This window comes from Pongo pygmaeus, chromosome 2, assembly GCF_028885625.2.
Source record: "Pongo pygmaeus isolate AG05252 chromosome 2, NHGRI_mPonPyg2-v2.0_pri, whole genome shotgun sequence".
Classification (NCBI taxonomy): Eukaryota; Metazoa; Chordata; class Mammalia; order Primates; family Hominidae; genus Pongo; species Pongo pygmaeus.
This window is the reverse complement of record NC_085930.1, coordinates 57196557-57221760: the sequence shown is the minus strand read 5'-3', so window position 1 is coordinate 57221760 and position 25204 is coordinate 57196557. Positions and strand designations below refer to the sequence as shown.

General features: G+C 41.3%; 1 protein-coding gene and 1 pseudogene across 25 annotated transcripts in view; both read right to left on the bottom strand.

Annotated features, from left to right (window-relative positions):
- KALRN (kalirin RhoGEF kinase) overlaps nucleotides 1–25204 on the bottom strand; it is a 700623-nt gene that overhangs the window by 312163 nt on the left and 363256 nt on the right. For 19 of the 25 annotated variants that reach the window (XM_054480931.2, XM_054480928.2, XM_054480929.2 and 16 more), the window contains exons 12-14: nucleotides 21378–21586; nucleotides 17840–18014; nucleotides 2886–3081 (exon numbers count right to left, since the gene is read on the bottom strand). In XM_054480931.2, coding sequence (XP_054336906.1) covers nucleotides 2886–3081; nucleotides 17840–18014; nucleotides 21378–21586 — 580 coding nt within the window. The remainder of the gene's footprint in view (nucleotides 1–2885; nucleotides 3082–17839; nucleotides 18015–21377; nucleotides 21587–25204) is intronic. The other 6 variants (XM_054480936.2, XM_054480938.2, XM_054480951.2 and 3 more) reach the window with 1 other exon arrangement.
- LOC129034378 (U6 spliceosomal RNA) lies at nucleotides 8780–8872 on the bottom strand (annotated as a pseudogene).

The following is a 25204-nucleotide window of genomic DNA, read 5'->3' as shown; positions in this document are numbered from 1 at the left end:
CATTCCTAAAACCCCTGGATTCATTCTCTTGAAAGCCTCATGGGCTACGCCAGACTAAACAGCTAGCTGTGGTAGGAGCAGGAGAACAGCCAGCCTCAGTAAGAGGCACTGAAGAGGCCAATCAAACCTCTTTTGACAAAGCTCACTTCTAGAACAGGATATTGTGGGGGTGGGCAGCCCATCTGCCTGGGGTGTTTTCACCCACTCAGCCCTCATAGTTTAGGTGGACGCCAAGCACAGCCCACCTCAGTCATAAGCAGTCCTCAGGGACTTCCAACTCCCAGTAGTCTTTCTGTTACTATGGATACTTGGCTCTTGGGACAGAGGTTGGCTTGCCCAGGGTCACGTCAGCACCCTGGTAGTAAGTGCTGCAGGTTTCCAGGCAGACAAGCCTCCTTTTCCTGCTGGACACATCTACCATGAGAGATGAAGGGTGAGCATCGCTGCATAGCTTCTCTGCCTGTCTCTCTGCTAGATGCTGTGTCTGCATTCTCTTATGGTTCCCAGTTGTAGCTGCATAGACAGTTACAGTAAGTACCATGAGGGTAGGCCATGGGGCTAAATCCCGAGTCCAGGTAAGATCCCCAATCACAGAGAAAGGATTATGGTTTCCTCCACTTCCCTAATAAAGTACAGTCTGTGTCCTAGAACACTGACTCCCAGATTTTAATGCACACACCATTTCCTGGAGATTTTGTTAACATCTACATTCAGATTCACAAGTCTGGGATAAGGCCAGCAATTTTGCATTCCTAATCTGCTCCCAAGTGATGCTGGTGCTGCTGGGCCCAGGGCCCACACTGAGTAGCAACATGCTGGGTCAGAGGTGCACAAAATCACCTGGAGGGCTAATTGAACCACAGATTGCTGGGCCACACTCTGCTCACCCTTAGACTATTTAAGCAACACTGCCTTATTCATGAATCCACCTCTCGGATCAGTCTCTGCTTTGGAATTCTTTGACCCTTAGACTATTTAAGCAACATTGCCATGTACTCTTGTGTACAGGGCTTTAAGAGTATGTGCTGTTTCAATGCCTATAGCAACAGCAAAGGAACCGCAGCAAACATTTATGTTATGAGATTCTGATATAATGGGTTCAGGTATGGGCCTTTGAACTCACATTTCAAACACATCCTCAGGTGATGCTAATGCTGCTGATATGGGGATCACATTTTGAAAGCCACTGTCCTAGGTCATTCCAGAGATGTCAGCTGTTGTGGTTTAATTACCACGATTAAAAGCAGTGGTTCTTGGCCCTGGCCACACAGTTGAATCACCTGCGGAGCTTTTTGCTGTTGCCCAAGTTCCATTTAGAGGTAGTTAAATCAGAATATCAGGGCATGGGGCCTGGGCACTGTCATTAAAAAAAGAAGTCTCCAGACAGACTGCAAGGTGATTAGCCCTATCCCAGGACTACACAGAGCACTAGCTGCATACCTGTGAAACAGGCCTGGGTCTCAGAGGCAGTCTGTTCACAGCACAGATGAAAATTCAAGGACAGACTATACTGACAAAAGTGAACAGAATTTACTAGACTGTCTCTCCTCTGGTCAGGAGTGAAGTCCCTTTGAATGCTGGTCTTTACTCTTTCAGGTCATCAAAAGAAACACAGTACTTTAAAGTTCAGTATGACTGCTAAGGTCCCCCCAACAATCTCAGGATTTCCATATCCTTCAGGATAAGCAAGGACATGGCCCAACTGTGTTTTATAGTTGATGGCCTTAGCTCCTGTCTACTTTGTGCTGAAGAGTGAGGAACCTGAGCCAACAAGGACCTGGGTAGGAGGGCAGTGGAGTGGGTTGGAAGGTAGAGATCTGGGCTCTAGCACTCCCCTGGGATGTGACTAGCCATGTGACTTCTTTTCTTCTCAACCAGCGGTCCTCAAGATCACCATGGTGCTCTCTCATTCTAACATCAAAGGCTGACTTGGGGAGTGGGAAGTATAATAGTAAGGGCTCACTCATTTGTTAGATAAATTTTGAAGAAATCTTGAGCAGGAAAAGAAGTTAAATCTGAGTAACTCAGCCGTGTTTTTCTGAGAAGTTATAAAATTATATGATCTTGTCATAAATTTTTATCATCACTGTTTATACTCACCCAAAGACCAGTGATTAACAATTGAGGAGACTGAGAAGCAGGAACCGGAGACAAGGAGATAGCTTAGGAGTAGAGGATAGGGCTGGAGAATGCGTGCTGGCAGCAGGGGTTGGGAGCAGAAGAGGAAACAACTACACATGTGAATACAATCCATATGAATGTCTGACTGCTTCTGGTTTGTTTTTCCAGGCTACCATTTTTTAAAGGAATCTGTGCTGATTGCCATCATTGATTCTCTCGCTCTGTCTGCAGACCAGGAAACCCTGGCCCTATTCCTAACTTCAGCACAGCCTAACTGGGCAACCTTGGGCACTATTTCAGCTCTCATGGCTTCCGTTTCTTTTCTTTTTTTTTTCATCTGACTCTTGCCCAGGCTGGAGTGCAATGGCATGGTCTCGGCTCACTGCAGTCTCCATCTCCCAGGCTGAAGCAATTCTCCTGCCTCAGCCTCCCGAGTAGCTGGGATTATAGGCGTCTGCCACCACACCTGGATAATTTTTGTATTTTTAGTAGAGAAGGGGTTTCACCATGTTGGTCAGGCTGCTCTCGAACTCCTGACCTCAAATGATCCACTCACCTCAGCCTTCCAAAATGCTGGGATTACTGGCATAAGCCACCACACCTGGCCTCGTTTCCTTTCTTTTAAAAAAAAAATGTGGGTAAAAATCTCTATTCTTTGTATCTGTAGGAATAAAATGAATAAACGATGTGGCAGTGCTCCTTGCAGGCTAGCTGGTATGCTTGTTTTCATCTCCTCTGCCAGGAGAACGAGCGAGGTCACCCACCTGATGCCTGGACCTCCATGATGTACTGGTGCAGATCCTGTCCCTGCTGGATAACCTCAAAGGTCATGTTGTTCATGGCTAGCTTCCGTTCTGTGTGGCGCTGCAGCCGCTGTTCCGCCAGGGTTAGGTCCTCTGTGTTGAAGTCATTCATCTGCCGAAGCAAGTCTTCATTCCAGGCGTCTAGCTCTGCTGTCACCTGTGAGGGAACCACTGTCATCAGCACAGGCTCACCAGGTCCACGAGAGACTGTTAGGTTAAGGCTCACAATTCCAAGCCTTATTCATGAATCCACCCCTCAGTTAAGTCTCTGCTTTGGAATTCTCCAACCCTTAGACTATTTAAGCAACATTGCCATGCACTCTTGTATACATGGCTCCAAGAGTGCTCTCTAGGTGTTTCAATGCCTATAGCAACGCAAAGGAACAGCAGCAAACATTCATATTATGAATTATGGCTTATAAAGTTTTTGCATACTCCTTGACATTCAATCCTCAGAATAACTCAATGATGCAGGCATGGTGGAGATCTCCAGGTCCATCTTCTGGAAGAGGAAGTTGACCCTCACACAGACAGATGGGGTTATTTACCCTGCCAGAGAGGGATAAAGTTCTTCTACTAACTGCAAAGACTTTGTCTACCATCCCACAGTTGTTGCCGTAACAATTTTCATAACTAAAGAGGTCCTCAGAAATTAAGTAGTATTCCAAAAACAGAAACTGAGGGCTAGAAAAACCTGGTGAATGGCCCAAAGTTACACAATCAGTTAAAGAGCTGGTGTCCATCAAACCCAAGGGTCCTGCTCTGGTTCCTGTGTTCTATTGTGCAACATTCTGTCCTTCTATTACAAAGATTGATACCTAAAAATAGTGACTAAACAAAGTATAAATGTGTAGCATACCTCCAGGAATTCAAGCAGATTTAATCAATTGAAAGGCATTAATGATTCTAATGAATACTAAAGCATGTAATGAATGGAAACATTGCCTTAATAGCAGCTTGCTAATTGTTCATTTCTCTACACCTTAACTCACATGACTTCACTGGGTCTCCTCTCAGTTTTCTGCAAATAGAGACTAAATCCTACACTTCCTTTACAATCTCTGCAATCATCCACAGACTAGGAACTCAGAAGTACTGAACTAGATAATTCCACCTGTGTGAATCAAAATTAAAAGTTTTTAAACATGATTTTCAGATCTGCTATCTCATGCTACCCCGATGACACCCCTTGAAGGCGACAGCATGTGTACTGTCATCCTCTTCTCTCAGGAGAGGAAAGTGTCACTCCAGGTCACACATTCCCAGGATGGCCCAGGCCATCTAAGCATATATCCCAGAGCCTTAGTTGAGTGGTTTTCATGATGCTGGGTCTCATGCCAGCTCCCACATGGCATAACCTTCCAAGTTATCAAAAACTGCTGCTCCAGGATCATCAGGGACACAGGGAGACAGACGATGGATTGAAGCAAGTGGGAGCGGTGCTCTTATAGTCCATGCTGGGATACACACACTGGGATGGGAAAGCCAAGCAGCCCCTCACAAGGGGCTGCTGTCTGGGTCACAGGATTTCATTTTTTTGCCTAACAAAAAGACCTTTCTTCAAGCAAAATAGAAACAGATTAAATTGTACTTTCTCTCTTTGAAGCAGAAATGGGGAAATTGAAAATATCACTCTCGCTGCCCTAGGTTCTCACTTCACACCCCACATCTTTTCAGGTCAATTTAGAGAATTGCTGAGCTCAGCAGGAAAACCCAGTATTACTTATTGTGGGGCATCCTTGGGGGATCTGGGAGCCACTGGGTTGGCAGGCAAAGTAGGTTTTTGTTAAAGCCCCATCTTTGAAAAGTACTTCATTCTCTAACTCGAGAAAGGGGTTAGACTGATAAGACTAAAAGAGATTATTTTAAAAAGATAATTTAGCCTGGGTGCAGTGGCTTGTGCCTATAATTCCAGTGATTTGGGAGGCCAAGGCGGGAGGATCACTTGAGGCCAGGAGTTCAAGACCAGCCTGGTCAACGCAGTGAGAACCTGTCTTTCCAAAGCAAATAATAATAAATTAGCTAGGCATGGTGGCATGCACCTGTTGTCCTTGCAACTTGGGAGGCTGAGGCAGGAGAATCACTTGAGCCCAGGAGTTCAAGGTTGCAGTGCGCTATTATTATGCTACTGCACTCCAGCTTGGGTGATAGAGACCCTGTTTCTAAAAAAAAAAAAAAAAAAAGCATAATTTAAAGTATAAATAGGCTTTTATAGTTTTTCTAGAACTAGGCCTTTTTCATTACTGTATTTTAAAAACTGAAGTATAATTTACATACAAAATACACATACTTTAAGCATTCAGTTCTGAGTCTTGACAATTTTATACACCCATGTAGTCATCGCCAAAAATAAACTATAGAGCCTTTCCATCACTCTAGAGAACCTATTTGTGCCCCCTTCCAATCCATTCCTCCCCTTCCCAACCCACAACTAGGTACCAATTTCTGATTTCTATCATCATAGATGTAGTTTTGCCTATTCTTGAATTTAATATGAATGAAATAATACAGAATTTTTTTAACATCTGGCTTTTGTTCAACATGTTGTATCAAGATTCATCCATGCTGCTGTGTGTATGTTTAGTTCATTCCTTGCTACATCTGAGTAGAGTATCATTGTACATATAGGCCACAATGTGTTTATCCATTCTCCTCCTAATGAATTATTGGGTTGTTTCCAGTGTTTGGCTAATATGAATAAGGTTGATGTGAAAGTTCTTATAGATGTCTTTCTGTTGACATAAGTTTTCATTGCTCTTGCATAATTACTTAGGGGTGGAATTATATATAGGTCATAGGGTAGGTGTATGTTTAACTTTATAAGGGAACCATCAGAGTTCCTCAAAATGATTGTAATATTTTACATTCCTAGGAGCAACGTATTCAAGTTCCGGTCGCTCTACACCCTCACCATCATTTCATTATCAGTCTATTTAATTTTAATCATGCTAGTGGGTGTGAAGTGCTATTTCATTATGGTTTTAAGTTGTATTTTCTTGATGACTCATGATGGTGAGAACATTCTCAAATGCTTATTGACCATTTGTATATCTACTTTTGTAAGATGTCTTTTCAAGTCTTCTGTCCTTTTTAAAATACTGAGTTAATTAACTTTTCATTGTAGACTTGTAAAAGTTCTAAATATATTCTGGATGTAAGTTCTTTATCAGATAATATATGTAAAATAGCCCAAATCACAATTTTTACTCCATTTTCTGGCCTACAAACTAAGGGGAATTAGAATAAAACTAAGACAACAAGCATGAAAGGAAGAGCCTGCCTTTTCTTTTGATTTTAAGTTCTGTTTGTTTCTGTGAAACTGAGTCTATGAGTTATCTATTTGCTGCAGGAAGATCTAAGGAGTCCCATAGCTAGGAATCTATGGAGTGGAAGGTGCTGACGGTCCTGGTGAGGTAGAACAGAGTCAGGTCAGAGGGCTTTAGTTGAGAGAGTGATCTCAGAGGTCTGGGATCTTAGGAATTCAAATCTAAGCTAAATGTGAAATATGTCCAGGATTCTATATCTGCTGTTTCTATATTCTTTCCTCTCCTCTCCTTACCCTCCTCCACTCTCATCACCTGAAACCATTGAATTGAGGAACCCAGGTCGGTTATGAAGCCTGATGAATGGGAATTTCCAGGGTCTCCTCCTAAGGCTGCCCTCCCTGGGTCCACAGGCTCTCTCCTCTTTCTGTTGGACTCCCCCTCCTTTCTCTCCCCCAGGCACTGATGCCCACAGCTTTCAATTAGTCTGATTTGTGTGTGTTTAACGTATACTGTAATTTAAATTATTCTTTCCTAAGTATTTTCTGTTTCCTCAAGGAATGTTTTTTTCATTAGGTTCTTCCTCCCCACCTTCTTTCTGGGGCATAAGGCTGGAAGACAATAGGGGCTCATTTTTTAAAAAGAAAAATAGTTGTTTTCAAACCTTAAGTTGACCTTACTGCTAATGAACAAACCTAGGTTTCCAGGCTTACCCTGTGCTCTTGTTATGAACCAGCCAGATGGTTTACTTGCTGATGCTGAGAGCAAGTTCTGCCCTCTCCAGCCTTCTTCACTGGTCTAATAGCCCTGAAATGCCCTTGTCCTTCCTCCCAATCTGCTTAAGCCCTGACCACTCTTCAGAGTAAACCCTCTGGCATGAAGAGCTTCACGACAACACCTAGACCCGAATATTTTTCTGTAGCTTATCTAATAACATGGGTCATGGGTTAGTTTGCTAATGCAGAGAGACAAGACTGAAAAGAAAAGCCTGTGCCAGCAAGTGAATTTAGTGATTTAACACCATCTGGAGAGAATTTGTTCAGGGTAGAAACTAGGGCCTGAAGCCAGTGAATGAAAGATGGAACACAAGGTTCCCAGAGCCATTCCGCTTTCAGTCAACCTATTTTGCTTTCTCCTTCCACTCATTTACCTCCATCTCAGTTCCTGGCCCGCTCAGTTCCCCACTTGCTCTAGTGGCCTCTGTCTCCCTCACTCTCCTGAATTAACTGGAGAGTTAGGAAATGATGACTTCTTTGACAGATACATTGGCAATATTTCTATTCTAACAATTGTCTACTCTAGAGACATCATTAAGGGAAATCAGAGAAAGCACCAAAATAAAATTTAAAAAAGGGTAAGAGGCAGTGGGAAATGGAAAATGGGAAGCCTCACTTCAAAAAGAAGCCCAAGGTGTTCCTGCCAGATGAGATCCACCAAATCCAGTATTCTGCCATCAAAATTTGCTTCACAGGAGCTGGTTTAGCAGCCACCTTGGGCTCTGTTTTCAGAGAGCTCTCTCCATTGGTTCCTTCTGTTTTCTTGGTCATCCCCAGTATTTATGCATAGAGAAAGCTATAGTCTCTCTTCCCCAGATGTTTTGATCTGTATCTGCCTGAATCAAAATTCACCTGCCCTCTTTTTTTTTCCCACTTCCTATGGTCTACCCACTTCAACTCATTATCACCTGCAACACTGGAAATCTCACTGTGTAGTTCTTTCTTCAGATCAGTGTTTAGATGTTGGCAATAATGATGAAGAAGATAGTATGATTGAAGAAGACATTTTACTTTGTATTGTGCATTTATTATGGGGCAGGTAGTGTGTTAAGTGTTTGATCAAATTTATTTAATCCTCATAGCACTATAGGAGGAAATGAAAGCACAGAGAAGTCATATAGTTTTTCCCATGGTCTCAGAGCTGGTGGTGGCAGAGTTGAGCATTTAATGACCAAGTCCAATGCTCTTAACCATGGTGTTACATCAATAGGGCTGCTCCAAGAATTGATTTTGGGGGATATCTTTCTTTTTACTATTCTCACTTCAGAAAAGTGCCAGTTTTACCCTTCTTGTTTTCTTCTTCTTCTAAAACAAAATCAAAAACAAAACAAAACAAAACAAAAAACAAAACCCATAATTTAGTTTTCTTCACTTCACATGAGCCTTTTAAATTAATCATATATTTTTGAGCAGACCAAGAAATTTTGTGTTTGTGGCCTTAGATAAATGCCAGGCATAATTTATCCTTGCAAGAAAACACATTGCCTTCCTCCAGTATTTCTTTTCTTTTTTAAAAACATTTTTTGGCCAGGCACAGTGGCTCACGCCTGTAATCCCAGCACTTTGGGAGGCTGAGGCGGGCGGATCACAAGGTCAGGAGATCGAGCCCATTCTGGCTAACACGGTGAAACCCCGTCTCTACTAAAAATACAAAAAAATTAGCCGGGCGTGGTGGCGGGTGCCTCTAGTCCCAGCTACTCGGGAGGCTGAGGCAGGAGAATGGCATGAACCCAGGTGGCGGAGATTGCAGTGAGCCGAGATCGTGTCACTGCACTCCAGCCTGGGCGACAGAGCGAGATTCCGTCTCAAAAAAAAAAAATTTATGGAATGCTTCACGTATTTGTGTGTCAGGGGCCATGCTAATCTCTGTGTCGTTCCAGTTTAGCATATGTGCTGACGAAGTGAGCACAGTACAGTGTATTTTTAAAGAGTTTAGTAATTTTTTTTAAACCGACTCTGCCAGATTGCTCAGTATAAAGGTAATATTAACCTATATAGAATTATTTGGTTATTCAGATGCCTTTGTCATGAATGGGAAACACATCTGCAATTTGGTATTGAGACTTAAATTGCAGCAGATAGAAATATGATCTGTTCCCAACACAGGCAGGGTCTCTGTAAGGCAAGAGCAAATGACTTTGGCTCCCACAGTAGGTTCTCTGCATAAACATTCAGGGATCTCCTAATATGACTCAGTAACAAATCAGAAGAGAAACAATGAGAAAGAATAAGAAGGGATGTTTAACTGCTTAAAACCTGGAAGCAAATATATATATTTATAAAAGAAAACATATTATGAATAATAATAACAATGCTGACTACTATGTATTAAGTGCTGATTAACTGCCAGGAGCTTTGCTAAAAATATTATATGTTAACTTATTAAATCCTCACAGTAACCCAATAGGCTGGGAAATATTATCTCATTTCCATTTCTCAAATGAGGAAACCAAGGCTTCAAGGGCAACTTGCCTGGCTGGGTGCAGTGGCTCATGCCTGTCATCCCAACACTTTTGCAGGTGGATCATCTGAGGTCAGGAGTTTGAGACCAGCCTGGCAAGCATAGTGAAACCCCGTCTCTACTAAAAATACAAAAATTAGCTGGGCATGGTGGCGCACACCTGTAATCCCAGCTACTCTGGAGGCTTGAGCCCAGGAGAATCACTTGAACCCAGGAGGCGGAGATAGCAGTGAGCCGAGATCATGCCACTGCACTCCACGTGACAGAGTGAGATCCTGTTTAAAAAAAAAAAAAAAAAAAAAAAAAAAAGCAAAGCAACTTGCCTAAGGCCACACAACTAGTAAAGTTAGTAAAACAGGTTTCAAACCCAGGCAGTCTAACTCAAAATCCTACACACTTGATCACAGCATTACTGTCTCTCAGCAAAGGTGATTATATACATTAATCAATACTACATATGTTGCATATGTTAAGATTCAATCTCATTCCAATTACCAGTAGGAAGAAAGAGTCCATGGCATTTCATTGTGATGGGATGCCATTGACATACCTGGGTTGTCAATTGCAAAACGAGCATCTGTCTGTTTTATGACATCATTATTTTTGTGAAGATGAGGAAAGTGGAAGACAAATATTCTCCACTGGCCTACAAATGCTGGCTGATAGGGAAAGACATATTGCAGCTGAAGAAACCATCTCATTGCATGGGAAGAACTATTTTATCTATAATTTTTGATATAGGTTATCACAATGAATAAAATAGCTAAAGTACCATGGTCATTTACTCTTCTTGTCCAATATAATGCTGAGTTCCTCTCTGTTAATCAATTCTTAAAATGATAAGATTAGTAAATTCTAAAGCAGATTATTTTAAAGTTATCATAGCATTTCCCTGTTTTAGTAATAGGTATAATCTCTCTGAAGAGTTAAAATATTTGTTTAAATAGCTAAAGACCTTTGGGGATATTGTAAGAAATTTCCAGAAAAGCAAAGGGACTTGGAAATAATGAAATCCAGTCAGTTGTTTTTAATTTTTGGCAAAATAATGTGATAACATATTGCAAAAATGCTATAATTGATGAGTTCCAATGTTCAATTACTTAATTTCTATACCAATTGAATAATTTGGATAATTGGATTATTTTTATGGCCAATTTTATGTTCTTTTCTTCTCTATCATCATGATTAAAACTGAGGTCCTTGGCCAGGTGTGGTGGCTCACGCCTGTAATCCCAGTACTTTGGGAGGCTGAGGTGGGCGGATCACGAGGTCAGGAGATCGAGGCCATCCTGGCTAACACAGTGAAACCTCATCTCTACTAAAAATACAAAAAAATTAGCCAGGTGTGGTGGTGGGCGCCTGTAGTCCCAGCTACTCAGGAGCCTGAGGCAGGAGAATGGCGTGAACCCGGGAGGCGGAGCTTGCAGTGAGCCGAGATTGCACCACTGCACTCCAGCCTGGGTGACAGAGCGAGACTCCATCTCAAAAAAGCAAACAAACAAACAAAAAAACCCTGAGGTCCTTGATATAATCACAACTGTCAGTTAACAGGGTTGGGAGGGATCTTGGTCATTCCTTTTTATACTTGTGTCCCTACCTTTGCCTTTTATCATTTTGAGATTTGTGGAACTCTATTCTCCTTTTAAAAGATCTCTCTTTTGCTGAAGAGCTCCTATAATGTATATTGCTCACTCATTCTAGAACCTAGTTATGCCTGAGTGTCAGAATGTTTTTCCTCCCGTGTAAGCTGAACATCTTCTACTGCATCCTTACCAGAAAGGAGAAGCATGCAGCATTTGAACCTTGATAATATTACTTGAGTTCAGGTCCACAGCCCCAGACCCACCCCATTACAGAGCGATCTGAACATTTCCATCAGAGATTTTTGACAGTTCTACGGAAAACAGGTGACCTGACAGAATACTAAAGCTGTGTGAATAATCCTGATTTTTTTTAAAAAGGACGATAGTAGGGAAAACCTCCCAGTGATCCTGAAATTAATTTGTCAAAAAGTCTAGAAGAGACTATGAAATAAATATTTTGTGAGGATTAGGTTTACTTCATTGTATTAATTCTACACGTTCTTCCCAAAGTTTCTGGGGGTACATTTAGAAAATGTGACAGTGATCACTAGGAAGAGTCCACAAAGATGACCTCAAATAGATCTTAGCTTCTTTCTTGATATAGTTGCTATGTTGGTGGATTTGGCATGTTACAAATGTGGAGAAGAGCAAGGCCTTGCAGTCTCGAATGGTTTTTATGGAAGAAGAAGTGGCGAAATTGGACTAGATGATGGGCCCTTAGATGATCCACAGCTAACAGTGACTGTGCAGACTAATGGCTCTGTGTCCCCCAGATAAGAACCTGTAGTGACACACCAGACAGCCCTGTCTTACCTGCCCAACTTTTCAAACAGCCACAACATTGATAGTAATAATAAATTAAATTTATATCTATTTTCATAGGCAGAAGAACTGTGCAAAAAAAAAAAGACTAAATTTGAGTGACAAAATATAAAAGCTGCCATTTAAGTTTTTTTTTTTTTAAGTCAGTGTACTGGAAGCCCATACTTTCAAACGACAACCAGGAGCTTTTAAGCAAGCAAAGCCTAGACAAGACAGGTAACAAAGTCATTAAAAAGGTACCTATCTCCTGGGCTGCACCAGAGCCAGTACTCTGAAGAGGACACATCCAAGCCTGTATGTGAGCCAGGCTCCCTTCAGCAGACAGTGACCAAGAGAGTTAGTGTCTAGAGACCATGTCCTATCTAGAAAGAGGTGAATAAAATAGGGGATATATACCACAGAGGGCTGACACTAAGGAGAAATCATTATAACATTTTTAGAGTCAGGGGGACTTCAGAAATAACTCATAAAATCTCACCATTTTTCAGATAAAGGAAAAGAGGCCTATGATAAGCATTTTCAAATATTTTTAAGACTCCCAAATAAGAGGGAGCAGGCTAGTTCTTTTTTTTTCCAGAGAGCGGAACAAGGACTGAAGTGTAAAAGGTGGAGATTTTGGTTCAACACAATAGTGAGATCATGAGCCTCCCTCGTTTCTTCTCCCTTCTCTGCTAAGCCCCTTTCTGGGCTCTGGAGATATTCTGGTAGAGGCTGGATGGTATCCTCCAGGGATGCCAAATCCTAGCCACCAACTTTTGCCTGCCCTCAGGTGTAACCTCATTGGGAAACCCTCCACGAACATCCTGACTGGGCTAAGCATCTGCCTCTTCCAGTGTTCTCTGCAAACTAGGAGCCTCTATCATAGAATTCTTAAATTGCATGATGATTCTCTGTTTCTGTGTCTCCCTGTTATATCCTTAATGTCCAACATAGTTTTTGCTACATAAGGAGGTGCTCACCAAATGTTTACTGAGTTGAATTTCTATATAGGTAAAAGGCTGACTGAATGGTCTCTTTCTAATATAAAATGCAAAGGACCTCTGTGTGCAACTAATTGAAGAGTTGAGACCACCAGTAAGTTATAATCAGCTTATCTTCTCTAGGCAGAAGTTTCTTCCTTGAATGCCATTTCTCCCCAGCCTTAGCCTGGCCCCTATTTCTTTTACATGAACCCCATAGATTTAGAATTGGTATATCATTCCCTACTCAGGTTAATTACTCAAATAAACTTTCAGGTGCATTAAGCATACCTTGCTTGCAATTACACAGAGATTTAAAAGAAAAACCATAAAGGTGGCCCATATTTTCAGAAAGTCCCTTGTCTAGAATATCTTTCTTAGTGTCATTTCTAAGGCTTTCCAACATGAGTATGCCCATCTCAGAAAATGCCCCAAATTATCCATTGATAATAGAAAAACTATCTTGATATAAATATGCATATATGCGTATATACTATATTATGCACGTATATTTTATCAAGCCAATACAAAGTATATAAAATTTCCCAGGATTTTCATTAGTAGACTGGTGCTGGAGTCTCACTCTGACCACATGGCAGATGGCTCTGTGTAGTGCATGAAAAAGAGGGCTCCTCGGGGAAGGTAGGAGTGTCACAACTCAGTGGCTGACTGTGGCTCATCTGTTCATTGCTTTCAGCACATTTCAAATTATTGCTTTTTTTCATGTGTCTAGTTAAATAGATTTATCTACTATCTAGTTTTAACTAAACTAACCTTCACAAAAAGACACATGGTTTAATGAGTTTCCTGCAAAGAAACTGCAGTTTGAAGATAATACTAATCATGAAAGCACAAGAGAACTTTGAACTCTCTGTCAGCCACATTATGGGGTAAGGCAACAATGACAATCTAATCTGATCTCTCAAGAAACCAGGCAAAAAAAATTGGAAATTATCAGAAGACTATTTGAAATATGGAACCCACAACTTCTAATGAAAAAACTAAACCTCTCCCAAAGAGCATGTTGAATTTTGAAATTATTAGCCAGTGACCGAACATTTTTATAACTTAAAAATGAATAAATATTTATATGTAGGGGGTTGCAAGTTCAAAAAAATTGAGACGGTACCCAATCAAAAATATCTGGAGACCACTGGCCTATTCTTGCTTCTAAATATATTTTTCATTTCTTTCTGATTATCCTAATTGTATAAAACTTGGAAATGCAAGAAAGCATCAAAAATAAGAAAAAAAATCACCTGTATTCTTACCATCACAAAATAAACATTTGTATTCGGTGAAATGTCTCTTCTATCATAACTAGTTTATATAAAATGTCTTTCATAGAAGGAGGCTGAACCTACAGGAAAAAACATTACAGAACATCATGTTTCACTATAGGTCACTTTGGTCTCCATGGAATCCAAGAAGGTATACCAGGAATCCAGCTATGGACCTGGTTTTGAACATCTGACTAACAAATTTAGGATGTTTCACCTTACGTGGGCATGCCCTGTGATCTCATTCCAGGTTATAATGTGAGCACCATTATTACTGAGTAAAAAGAGACAGGTGCAGCAGCTCATGTGCTATCCTAATGATTACATTAACTGGCTCATCTGGGCCCTCAGTGATATGGCTAAGGAGTCATGTTTAGATTCCTCAGATGCAGGGTAGCAGGCCTCCTCCAGTGTTCAGTAATCCCGAGGAATTTGGAGCATGTCTATCAAATGCCTTCCTTTAGGAAAGAAACCACACTGTAGGTCCTATAATCACAGACCCTGCCCTGGCTTATGTCAGCATAAACACGCCTCTCGTTACAGAAACCACCCTCAGTTTCACACTCAGAAGCTTCTCTAAAAGTTTGTTCTTCATCCCCACAGTGAGACATAGCTGGTATTTGAATAAATCTCAACACCCTCAAAAATAACTTCTGACAATCTGACTTGAAGCAGAACTTTTCCATAGGTTTGGCAGGATTTCCAGTTCTAAGATTAGATGTAGCATTCTCCCCAAGCTTTTGGGCCTCCCCCATAAGACAAGGGAATAAGACCCCTTCTAAAATACGGATATTATAGCCTACACCAGAGGATGCAGGATCCTATCATGATTTTTCTCTCCCTCATTTTATGAGGCCCTCACACTCTTGCTCTCCTGCATACCAGGTTGTCCAGTACTTAGTGTGGTACGAGGAATTTTTATACATATAAAGGCTAAAGAATGCAAATCCAATAATCTATATGTTTATTTTTTATTTTTTTCTGAGACAGGGTCTCACTCTGTCATCTAGGCTGGAGTGCAGTGGTGTGATCACAGTTCACTGCAACCTCTGCCTCCTGGGCTCAAGTGATCCTCCCATCTTAGCCTCCTGAGTAGCTGGGACCATGGGTGCTCGCCACCACACCCCAGTTATTTTTTTATATTTTTGGTAGAGATGGAGTTTCACCACGTTGCCCAGGCTGGTCTTGAGCTCCTGAGTTCAAGTGATCTGCCGGCCTCAGCCTCCCAAAGTGCTGGAATTATAGGCGTGAGCCACCACCCTTGGCTCCATAATTTAAGTGTCAAGTTCCTCTCTCGTAACCTTTAAGCCAGATCCAATTTTAACGCATGTGATTTAAACCCACATTTTTTAAAGGATATTTTCTCCATATGCTTTGGATTGTTTTTTAGGAGTAGAATTTGATTTGCCTAGAATTGATGCTAGCAAAGACACCCTTGTGATGCCCCCAGCTGATGTGAGGGGTGTAGTCTATGTCAAAGTGAAGCTAACTGACCCATTCCAGCACTGAACCAGCGACCCTGACTTCCAGGCCACAGCCATCTTTTCAAATAAAACTGAATCCAAACCCTCAGATTGTTTCCTCCCCCTTAAGCATGTTTTGAAGCAGACCTGGAATGACAGGAGAGTAAATAAGAAGTACAACAGCAAAACCACCACACCTGCTAACATAATTTCTCCATGGATATATTCACTCCCAGTGGGCAAAATGGAGCTGAGGAATGATTGCAGGAATGCCTTAGGCTACTTTAATCAACTTAGCCTGTATTTATTTTTGTACATCTCAATCCATATTACTAAAGAATAATGACCATACCCTCTCTTTTATCTCTTTATTATCTTGTTACCCTGCCTTTACAATGTTCACTACATACACTCGTCACTACATGTCAATATTTTTATTTTCCCACTGGCATTTTGATTGTTTTTCAAAACATGTTTTGATACTACTTGCCACCTGAAATCCTGAGAGTACATTCAAAATAAATAAAAAGTATAAATAAATTCACCTAAGGTTATGAAATCAGTTGGAAGGATAGTTAAGGTCTAGATTTAAAGGCTTAACTTCTCCTTTGTTCCAGGACCTGTCCAGAAAGCACCTTTTAGAACATGAAGTCTTTAAGCAAGAAATTACAAGTTGGTGGGTGCAGCGCACCAGCATGGCACATGTATACATATGTAACTTACCTGCACATTGCGCACATGTACCATAAAACCTAAAGTATAATAATAATAATAATAATAATAAAAGAAAAAAAAAAAGGAAAAAAAAAAAAAAAAAAAGAAATTACAAGTTCTCCCAAGGAGGCAGGAGTACAGATGTGCTTGTAAGAGAGTAAGGGATAGAAAGATGAATACCTTTATGATTGCTTTTCTTTTACATTTCAGATTCTCAATATGAACATTTTTGGACCTAGGATTAAAGCAAAGGGTAGCTGTTCCCAAGATAGTGTCGTGTACTGAGTTGGATTAGGATGGGATATTGGAGCTTTCAATATATTAAAAAAAAAATTTGCTTCTAAAGGTGTTCCATTGAAGTTTCTGCAGATATTATTGGGAAGCTCACTCTCCAGAAACCCAGAAGCCCTAACTCCAGAGAGATGGTTGGAATGGAAAACAAAGTTAAGAAATGGTGGGTGGAAAGTTGGCTTTTCCCCCTACCATACCAGCCAGGAGCAAAGAGAAGACATGCCTTTAATTTAACCCTTTGCTATCCCCGAAAAGGAAAAAGTGCCTTATGTTGGATATTCCTTATACCACAGAAACCCTATTGGCCTGGCTTAAGTTACGGTTTCAAAGCAGAAAATATTAAGAGGGGGAAATTATGTGAGAGAAGACATTACTAATTGGTATGAGAAAGGGGACATAAATTTACCAGAATATGTGATTCCAACCTTCCGAAAATAAACTGAGGAGTTTATGAGATGAAGTAACAAATGGTCTTGCACAGGCTTACTTTCTTAATAGGTAGAAATCAAACTGCGGATACAGGTTCCCCTTCCTGTGGTGCTTGGCTTCTTAACTGCTGTGTGATTGAATCTAACCCATGATTTATATTATCAGCTCTAAGAAGGCCACCTAATTTTAACATCTATCCATTCATAAAGCTGTGAAATTCAATGACTCTACTCCAATCATCAAACTACCAGCTCTATGGATGGTATTTCAGGAAAATGCCAAGTAAGCGTCTAATGGATAGCAATAAAAAACTTCTTGGTTGGGCACGGTGGCTCATGCCTATAATCCTAGCACTTTGGAAGGCTGAGGCAGGCAGATCACCTGAGGTCAGGAGTTCGAGCCCAGCCTGACCAACATGGTGAAACCCTATCTCTACTAAAAATACAAAATTAGCCAGGTGTGGTGGCGCATGCCTGTAATCCCAGCTATTCAGGAGGCTGAGGCAGAAGAATTGCTTGAACCCGAGAGGTGGAGATTGCAGTCAGCCCAGATCGTGCCAATGCACTTCAGCCGGGCAACAGAGCGAGACTCCTTCTCAACAGAACAAAACAAAACAAAACAAACAAACAAACAAAAAAACTTCTCAAGAAAGTAATCTACAGACAGAAAGTAAAATAGAGGGGCTCTGCTTGGCAGTAGGGGATGAGAAGGACTGGAAGGAATACGTCGTGGTGGATGGGAATTTCTTGCATTCTAAAAATGCATGCTGGATGCTCTAATTTCCTTAGGCTACTGCCCTGTCCCTGGGGCAGTGCCCTTGGCCAGGAAGCACTTCTTGGCCCCTCTCCACCTCCCCTCCTGGCCCCCCCGCTACCTCGATGGTGTACTGCTCAAAGATGCGCAGTTGCAGGAAGATGTCCAGCTTGATCTTCCGCTCGTGGAACAGCTCCTCCATCTGCACCTGGGCATCATCAAGCTGCTGCAGGACCGACTCGATGTGGCTGATGGAGCTGCTGTGGGGTGTTTTGTTGTTGGACACAGCCGAGTCCCTGTGGCAGAGTGGGGAGAAAAAAGGGAGGGAGAGGCCTTTCCATGTTAAAAGTGAGAGAAAGAGGGGGATCTTCCTCATCTGAGCAAGGTGGATGTGAATCAGTTGAGTCATTCAATCAACAGACATTTATCAAACTCCTGCTGTGAGCCTGATGCTCTCTGCTTAATGAGTGAACCAAAGCTACGTGCATCCTTTTTGGGTTCACAAGTCTATTTCCAAGACTAGCTGTTCTCCTACTCCTCAAGCAGGATTGTGAAAGAAATAAGATGAAATAATGCATGAGAAAGGACTCTACAAGGCATAAAATATTAGAAAAATGGAATGGTTCCACACATATATGTAGTCTAATATGTATAGTTTCAACACACAGACATATACATCTATCACAATACATACAGACAAACATATTAAAGGCATCTTTTTAAAAAATCTTCCTAGTTTTACTTCACAGACTCTTTGTTAAAACAGATGATGTCATGGTTGCCAAAATTGTAAGCATGCTCTTTATAAAGCTATGCTAAAGTTATGGGCTGGTGTTATTATACTAAACAGGCTCAGGCTATACTTAGGAAAGCATAGGATCTGGAGCCTGCAAACCTGAATTAGGTCTCTGCTCTGATACATTTAGGCTTGTGGCCCTGGGAAATCATCTCTCTGAGCCTCAGCTGCCTTATCTGTCAAGTGGACTTAATAATAGTGGACTTAATAATTTCTGCCCTGTTCACTTCACAGTTTGCTGTTAAATAAGAGTGCACACGAACTAAGACCAGTAACATGTATGGATGATTATTAATCCTGAAAGGACACAAGTGAAGTGTCAAGTGCTGATCAGGAGAGTAAAGGCTAGATCCTAAGAAGCTGGGACAACCAACAAAGGCTGCAAACAGTTTTGATTTGGGGGTTTGAAGAAATGGAGAAACACAGTCAAGTAATTGGAGGGGGTGTAGCCTCCTCTGAGCAGGGAGAGTCTATACAAACGTAGTAGGGAGAGGTGATGCCTTATAGAGGGAAACCGAGAGATAAACAGATTGATTTGCTCAGCAAAATGAGGTGGTGGTAACTATAACGGGAAAATGATGGAGGCTAAGAAGTTTAGATTCCATAGGGCCTTGAGTAAGCTAGAGCCCTAAAACTTGAAATAAACTGGCACATTCATTATTTTGTGACTTCTTAGCTTCTCATACAATTTAAGGAGTCAAAGGACAAGGGGAAAATCATTTACTTCCAATCATCTCATCAGCAGGCTTTCTGAAAGCCATGTTCTTTTAGCCTGTGTTTGTCTCAGAAGCAATGGTATCTGAGCTCATTCTGTTTCTGAAGATGGCATAAGGCTAATTTGTCAAGTGCCCTTCTGTCTACCATTCACAGGGCTCCCTATTCCTGCCTCCTCACCCTGGCCTCTTTGTTGTGATACAGGCACAGTTTCTACTCCCATAACTGCACGGACATCCCTAGGCATGAAAATAACATGAGATGTACTCAGTGCTATCTGTTATCTATTTGTTGAGGGCTTTGCTGCTGGGAGGATGTGATTATTCTTTTGGACTGCTCCTCTCAGTCTTTCTCCATCACAAATTTTCCAGAAGGAAGAGAATGATTTTGGACCATTTTATGCGGCACTATGTCAGTGTCACACTCACTAGGAATCACAGAGATGATGCAAAAGCTCCCTTAGGTGCTCTAGTGACAAGTGTCAGAAAAATCAGGAAGACCTAGGAAAGATGTTTCTGGCACATGTGAGGCATCCTGTCAATGTCCACTAAGCAACATTTACTTCTTTTTCTCTTTGACTTGCCTTCATGTCAGGGAGGGGAGCCTAGGCTAGAGTCAGGTTACTGGCACAATGAACGGTCGCCAGTGGCTCTTGGTCCTATGCCTACGGTACTCTCTGAAACCCATGGAATTTAATCTTGCAGAGCAGGCATCACCCACATTGTTGCCTTTGCCATCATCAAGTAGCCTTATGCCTTAGGTATTGTGCAGGTTTACAGTTGTTAAGAACAAGTGGCATCTCCACAGGCCTAGACCCACAGAAAGTGAAGCCAGCCAAGCCTGTGAAAAGTATTTGAATAGATAACACAAAGCCATCACAAAATTCTTGAGCTGCCAGAGCTCCTAGAGTGAACCCCTTAATTACACAGACGAAGCAGCTGAGGCCCAGAGAGGTTAAATGACTGTCCACTATTTGGAATTCTCTTCAGAAGCAAATGACAGTGGAGTTTCCTGGGGAGGCAGACAAAGCTGTCATGTATTATATATTCATGAAGATAATTAGGGGAAGAAGGAAAAGAGGCTGTCTTGTTAGCATGCAATAGGAGGATTTGGAGCATCTCGTGTGCATGTTTAGAATAGAAATTATTAATTTCCAACAGAAAAACATGCCAGGGCCTTCTAAAGGTAATTTATCATTGTTTATTTAATTGGACAACTGGTATGGGTGAAAAAAACCCTCTCCAATTGACGTAATTCCCTTAGGCCCTAGGGATGGCCTGGGACTTGCTGATGAGATTATTTCTGTCCAGAGCTGGCAGAGGTCCCAGCACTCAGTGATTTTGGGATAGGAACAAGTCCCTGTGGGCAAGCATCATTAGCACCATCAAGTCCTATTTATACAGCACCTGGGCATGGGGTTGGTTGCTGAGGGCTTGCTTAAGGCCTCATGACACTTTATCTAAGGAGCCAGGGTCCTTGACAGGGGCAGAAAACTAGATATTGATGCCAATAGAAAAAGGAGGCAATGGCCTGGGTAATTCTAAACAAATGAAAAATTTTAGACAGGATTTGTCTTCTTAGTTATGTTTGTTTAGGTTGATGCAGAAGGAGTTTTATTTTCTGGGCAGCAAGGAATGGTAAAAGGTCATAATTGGGTAACAGGGAACTGGTAGGACACCACCACACTTTTTTTATGTCTTCATGGGTCCACAGTCAAACGTCAGCAAAATGATCTGATTTTGCTGACTGGGGCACTGGAGGTCAGAGTTCAGCCTAAGACCAGATGTCAACACTATATTCCATAATGTCTATTTCTCTGCATGAGCAAATATGCCCTAATTCTTAATTATTTTTTACTTTTGTGTTTTTTTTGTCTTTTGTTAATTTTTGTTGTATTTATGTTACTTACTGATGGCTGAATAACATCCTGAATGATAAATAATTCTTTGAAACATTAAAGCTTTTCCATTTACTATTTCATTCTAGGTTCAAGTTGAGTATGGTGCAGGCATTTTTACATCTTACAGATAAAGAAACCGAAGCTCACACAAGACCACAAAGCAAGATTTTGCTGAGTCAAGACTGGGACAGGACTTATCTCACGTCTAGCCCGAGGCATTTCCCACTGGAAAGCTCTGCCCATGCTGACCTGGCCTCGCTGGGCTCCCCGAGGGAGGGAGGCGCTGACCTGAGCTGCTGGATAAGGTCTTCGCCTTCCTTGATGACATTGAGTGTGGCATCTAGAGTGGCAGTCTGCTGCTGCTGGAACTGTTTGATCAGTTCCTGGACTGCATCCACAGAGTCTGCACAGACATCCTCCAACATCTCCTTCTGAAGGTCTTCCATCCATGTCCACAACTGTAGAGAGAGAGCAGATTCCACTCAGAGAAGATGGGAGAGGCCAGGGCTGGGGTGAGGGCAAGGAAGCTAGACTGGAATCACCCAACTTACTCTCAACCAGTCAGTGCCATTCTCATCAGCACAACTATGGGTCAGTTTGTGTTTTTACATTTATATTCATCACCAGTCTTTGCTAAGTTTACTCCATTGGTGTTGACAGTCTCTAAAGACAGGAATCACCCCTGGCTTAACTTCCCTGTGGTCAGGGAAACCTATAGGTATGATCTTAGAGCAAGGAGATCAGTCATCTTTGAGACACCACTAGGAAGAACAGGAGACTAGAATGAACAAATATTATTTCATCTTTCAGAAAGGAGGAAAGGGAGCATGTACTCTGTGCACATTGATTCCTAGAAATGTATCACGATATTGCAAATACACAAAGAATGTGGTGGTCAATAAGAACTAAATGCACATTAACCGAACATAACCTGTACCTATTCCATACTATTTTGTTCTTTTTAAAATTGCTAAATTGGTTAGAAAGTTGAATGCTAAAGATGTGGCTTATCTTAATTTCAATAAATATACGAGACATTTTCCCGTAATATTCAAGTTGATAAAATGCAACTAGGTATTACTGGCCAGACAACTTTAAAAGAGCAAAGTATAGTGTTTTGAACAAAATATAAGCACTGGAAATGATGAGGAGTTAAAACTGAATTACTGAAAAATCATTTATTGATAGCTTTTCCTCATCATACTGAATACAGGTCTCCAGTGGCCTGCCAGAGAGCTCACTTTTGACTACTTTGAGAATTTTCATAAATGAGAGAGGGGAAGATGAGTCTGGTGTTTGCTTTGAAACCAGGAGTCTTCACCTGACTAGCAGGAAAGATAAGCTCAGGGCTCTACTAGGAAAAAAGCCAGTAGAGAGAGAAAATTGATAGATGGAGTCAGAAGATGCAGATTTTGGCTTCTGTTCCTCCGGTTACTCATGGTGCCTTTGCACAAATCACTATACCCTTCCATCTCCATGACATCATGTGTAAAGTAGGTTGGGGAAAGCACAAAATAAACTGGTTAGTTTCCATCTGGTTCTAACATCTTAAAGTCTTCCCTGTTAAAAACATAGGTAAATGTCTACCTCAAGAATATTATTTCATCGAGTTGGTTCTCAGTATGGTAAATTACAGTATGGCCTTTTCAATAAGGGAAGATTAAAAAAATATAGAGAGACAAAAATAGTCTTCAAGATTTTGGACAAGTTATTCTTTGTTCCTTAGATAGAGAAGCTCTAGATGTGGCAGAAGAGGTTAACAGGAAGATTAATAAGCTTTGGAGGCCATGAATAAGAAAGTGTAAAGAATGTCCTTTTTGTACAGGTAAGTAACCTCCTGAGCCTTAGTTTCCTTATCTACAAAATAGGAAGAATAAGATTTGCCCTGCTCACTTCAAAGACTGTGAGGACTGAACTATTTCCTCATTATTAATGCTTTAGATAAACTTATAGCACTATTAATAAGCCTACAGTATTATGCTGATTGCTATAGGGAATGCAAATTATTATTCAGCATCCCTCACATTTATCAGCTTGCAAATCTGGTTGTAATTAGTTCAGTTTATTTCCTTTTCAAATAAAACACCAAACACGTTTTCCAGACCATATAAGCTGGGATACATGTTGCTGTGTGAATATGCTAATTTCAAATCAGCATAAAACCAGGAAGTATAGGATATTGATAATGATAGCTTAATGTCACTTCATATTTTCTGGCTGTAGTTTTTTCTAGAGAGAAAACACATTTTCTAAGTGTATATAAGTCTTTAGGGAAGAGATGATGGATTCTCTGAAAAAATATTGTACAGAGAGGCAGAGTTTCAGGGGCCAGGCACAGTGGTTCACACCTGCAATCCCAACACTTTGGGAGGCTACAGTGGGCACATCACCTGAGGTCACGAATTCGAGACCAGTCTGGCCAACATGGCGAAAACCCGTCTCTGCTAAAAATACAAAAATTATCCAGGCATGGTGGCAGGTACCTGTAACCCCAGCTACTCAGGAAGCTGAGGCAGTGGAATTGCTTGAACCCAGGAGGCAGAGGTTGTAGTGAGCCGAGACTGTGCCACTGCACTCCAGCCTGGGGAACAGAGCAAGACTCTGTCTCCAAAAAAAAAAAGTTTCAAATCCTAGTTCTGCCACATATTAGCTATATAATCTTGGGTAAGTTACCTATTCTCTCTGCACCTTGGCTTTCTTTATCAGTAAAATGGGGATAATAACAGTGCTTTCCTCCCAGAGAGTTGTGATAAAGATTACAAATAAGTTGATACATGTGTGTATACACAAATATATTATCTTACTTATCAACAGTGTCTGACATATAGTCAATACTGTATCAGTGCTACATATTATTACATTTAAAAGATATTTTTAGCTTAGACAACATGGTAAGACCCAGCATCTATAAAAAATTTTTTTTTTAAAACACAAAGATTAGCTGGGCATGTTGGCACATGCCTGTAGCCCCAGCTACTTGGGAAGCTGAGGCGGGAGGATTGCTTGTTCCCAGCAGGTCAAGACTGCAGTGAGCTGTGATTGTGCCACGGCACTCCACCTGGGTGACAGAGCAAGACTCTGTCTCAAAAAAAAAAAAAAAAAAAAGATATTTTTGCTGCAAGCCATCTCCAGTTCCCACTACAGGGCAGAGGGAAAGTTTGAAGTACTCCTTCATTTTGGAGTTTGTATAAGATCAACACTGAATTTGGTCCTTCAAGATACTATATTGGGCTGGGCCTCTCTATTCTGTTTTTGCCACTTTGTCTCAGGATAACCGAGGAAAGCCTAGAAACTAAAAAGTCTTGATAGTTCTAAAAGAAAAAAAGATGTAAACAGAGAGAGGTGAAATTGTGGACACGCTGCACACAGTCACTGCCTGGTGGCAGCAAACTTAAATTGCAAGTTCATAATTTTAAATAAGCACCTCTGAGGTTTAGCACCACAAGGTAGATAGAAATAAAAGTTGGTGCTGCTAAACCATGAGTAGAGTCAATATCCCATTTATTAGGCTGTAATTTTTCTAGCTCTCTCAATGTCCCAAAGGTTTCCTCTATGTATGTCCCTCTGATTTAGCGCTGAAGAATATGCTTTGAAAAGAGTCCAAATTAGAGAGACACTTCTGCTACTACTTCACTGATTATTAAGCAGTCAGTGACATCCAGCCAGAACGATCTTTTCTGCCAAGCTACTACAAGCCAATGTCTGCTGGAACTAATTAGGTAAAATCATGGAGTGAGTGAGGTAGCTTGGCAGCAGCAACCACGTGTGTTTTTTTCCCCACTGTCTTCCACGTTGGTTTCTCTCCCTTGTGTGATCTTCTTTACTTTCTGCTTATCTAAGGTTTAACATTATAGCACTGTACCTTCTCCATCAACCCACCCCCCACCCAGAAAAAAAAATCCCATGTTTCAGCCATTTCCAGACCCTCTCTTTTTGATCAAAATATATGTATACTATGACCCTTCTTTTAGGGTCCTGCTCACTTCTCGGCAATGGTTGCTTGCTCTGCTCCACGCTGATGCATACATGTAGATGATTTTGTGCATTCTTTCTTACAGAAACACATGGAGTTGTGG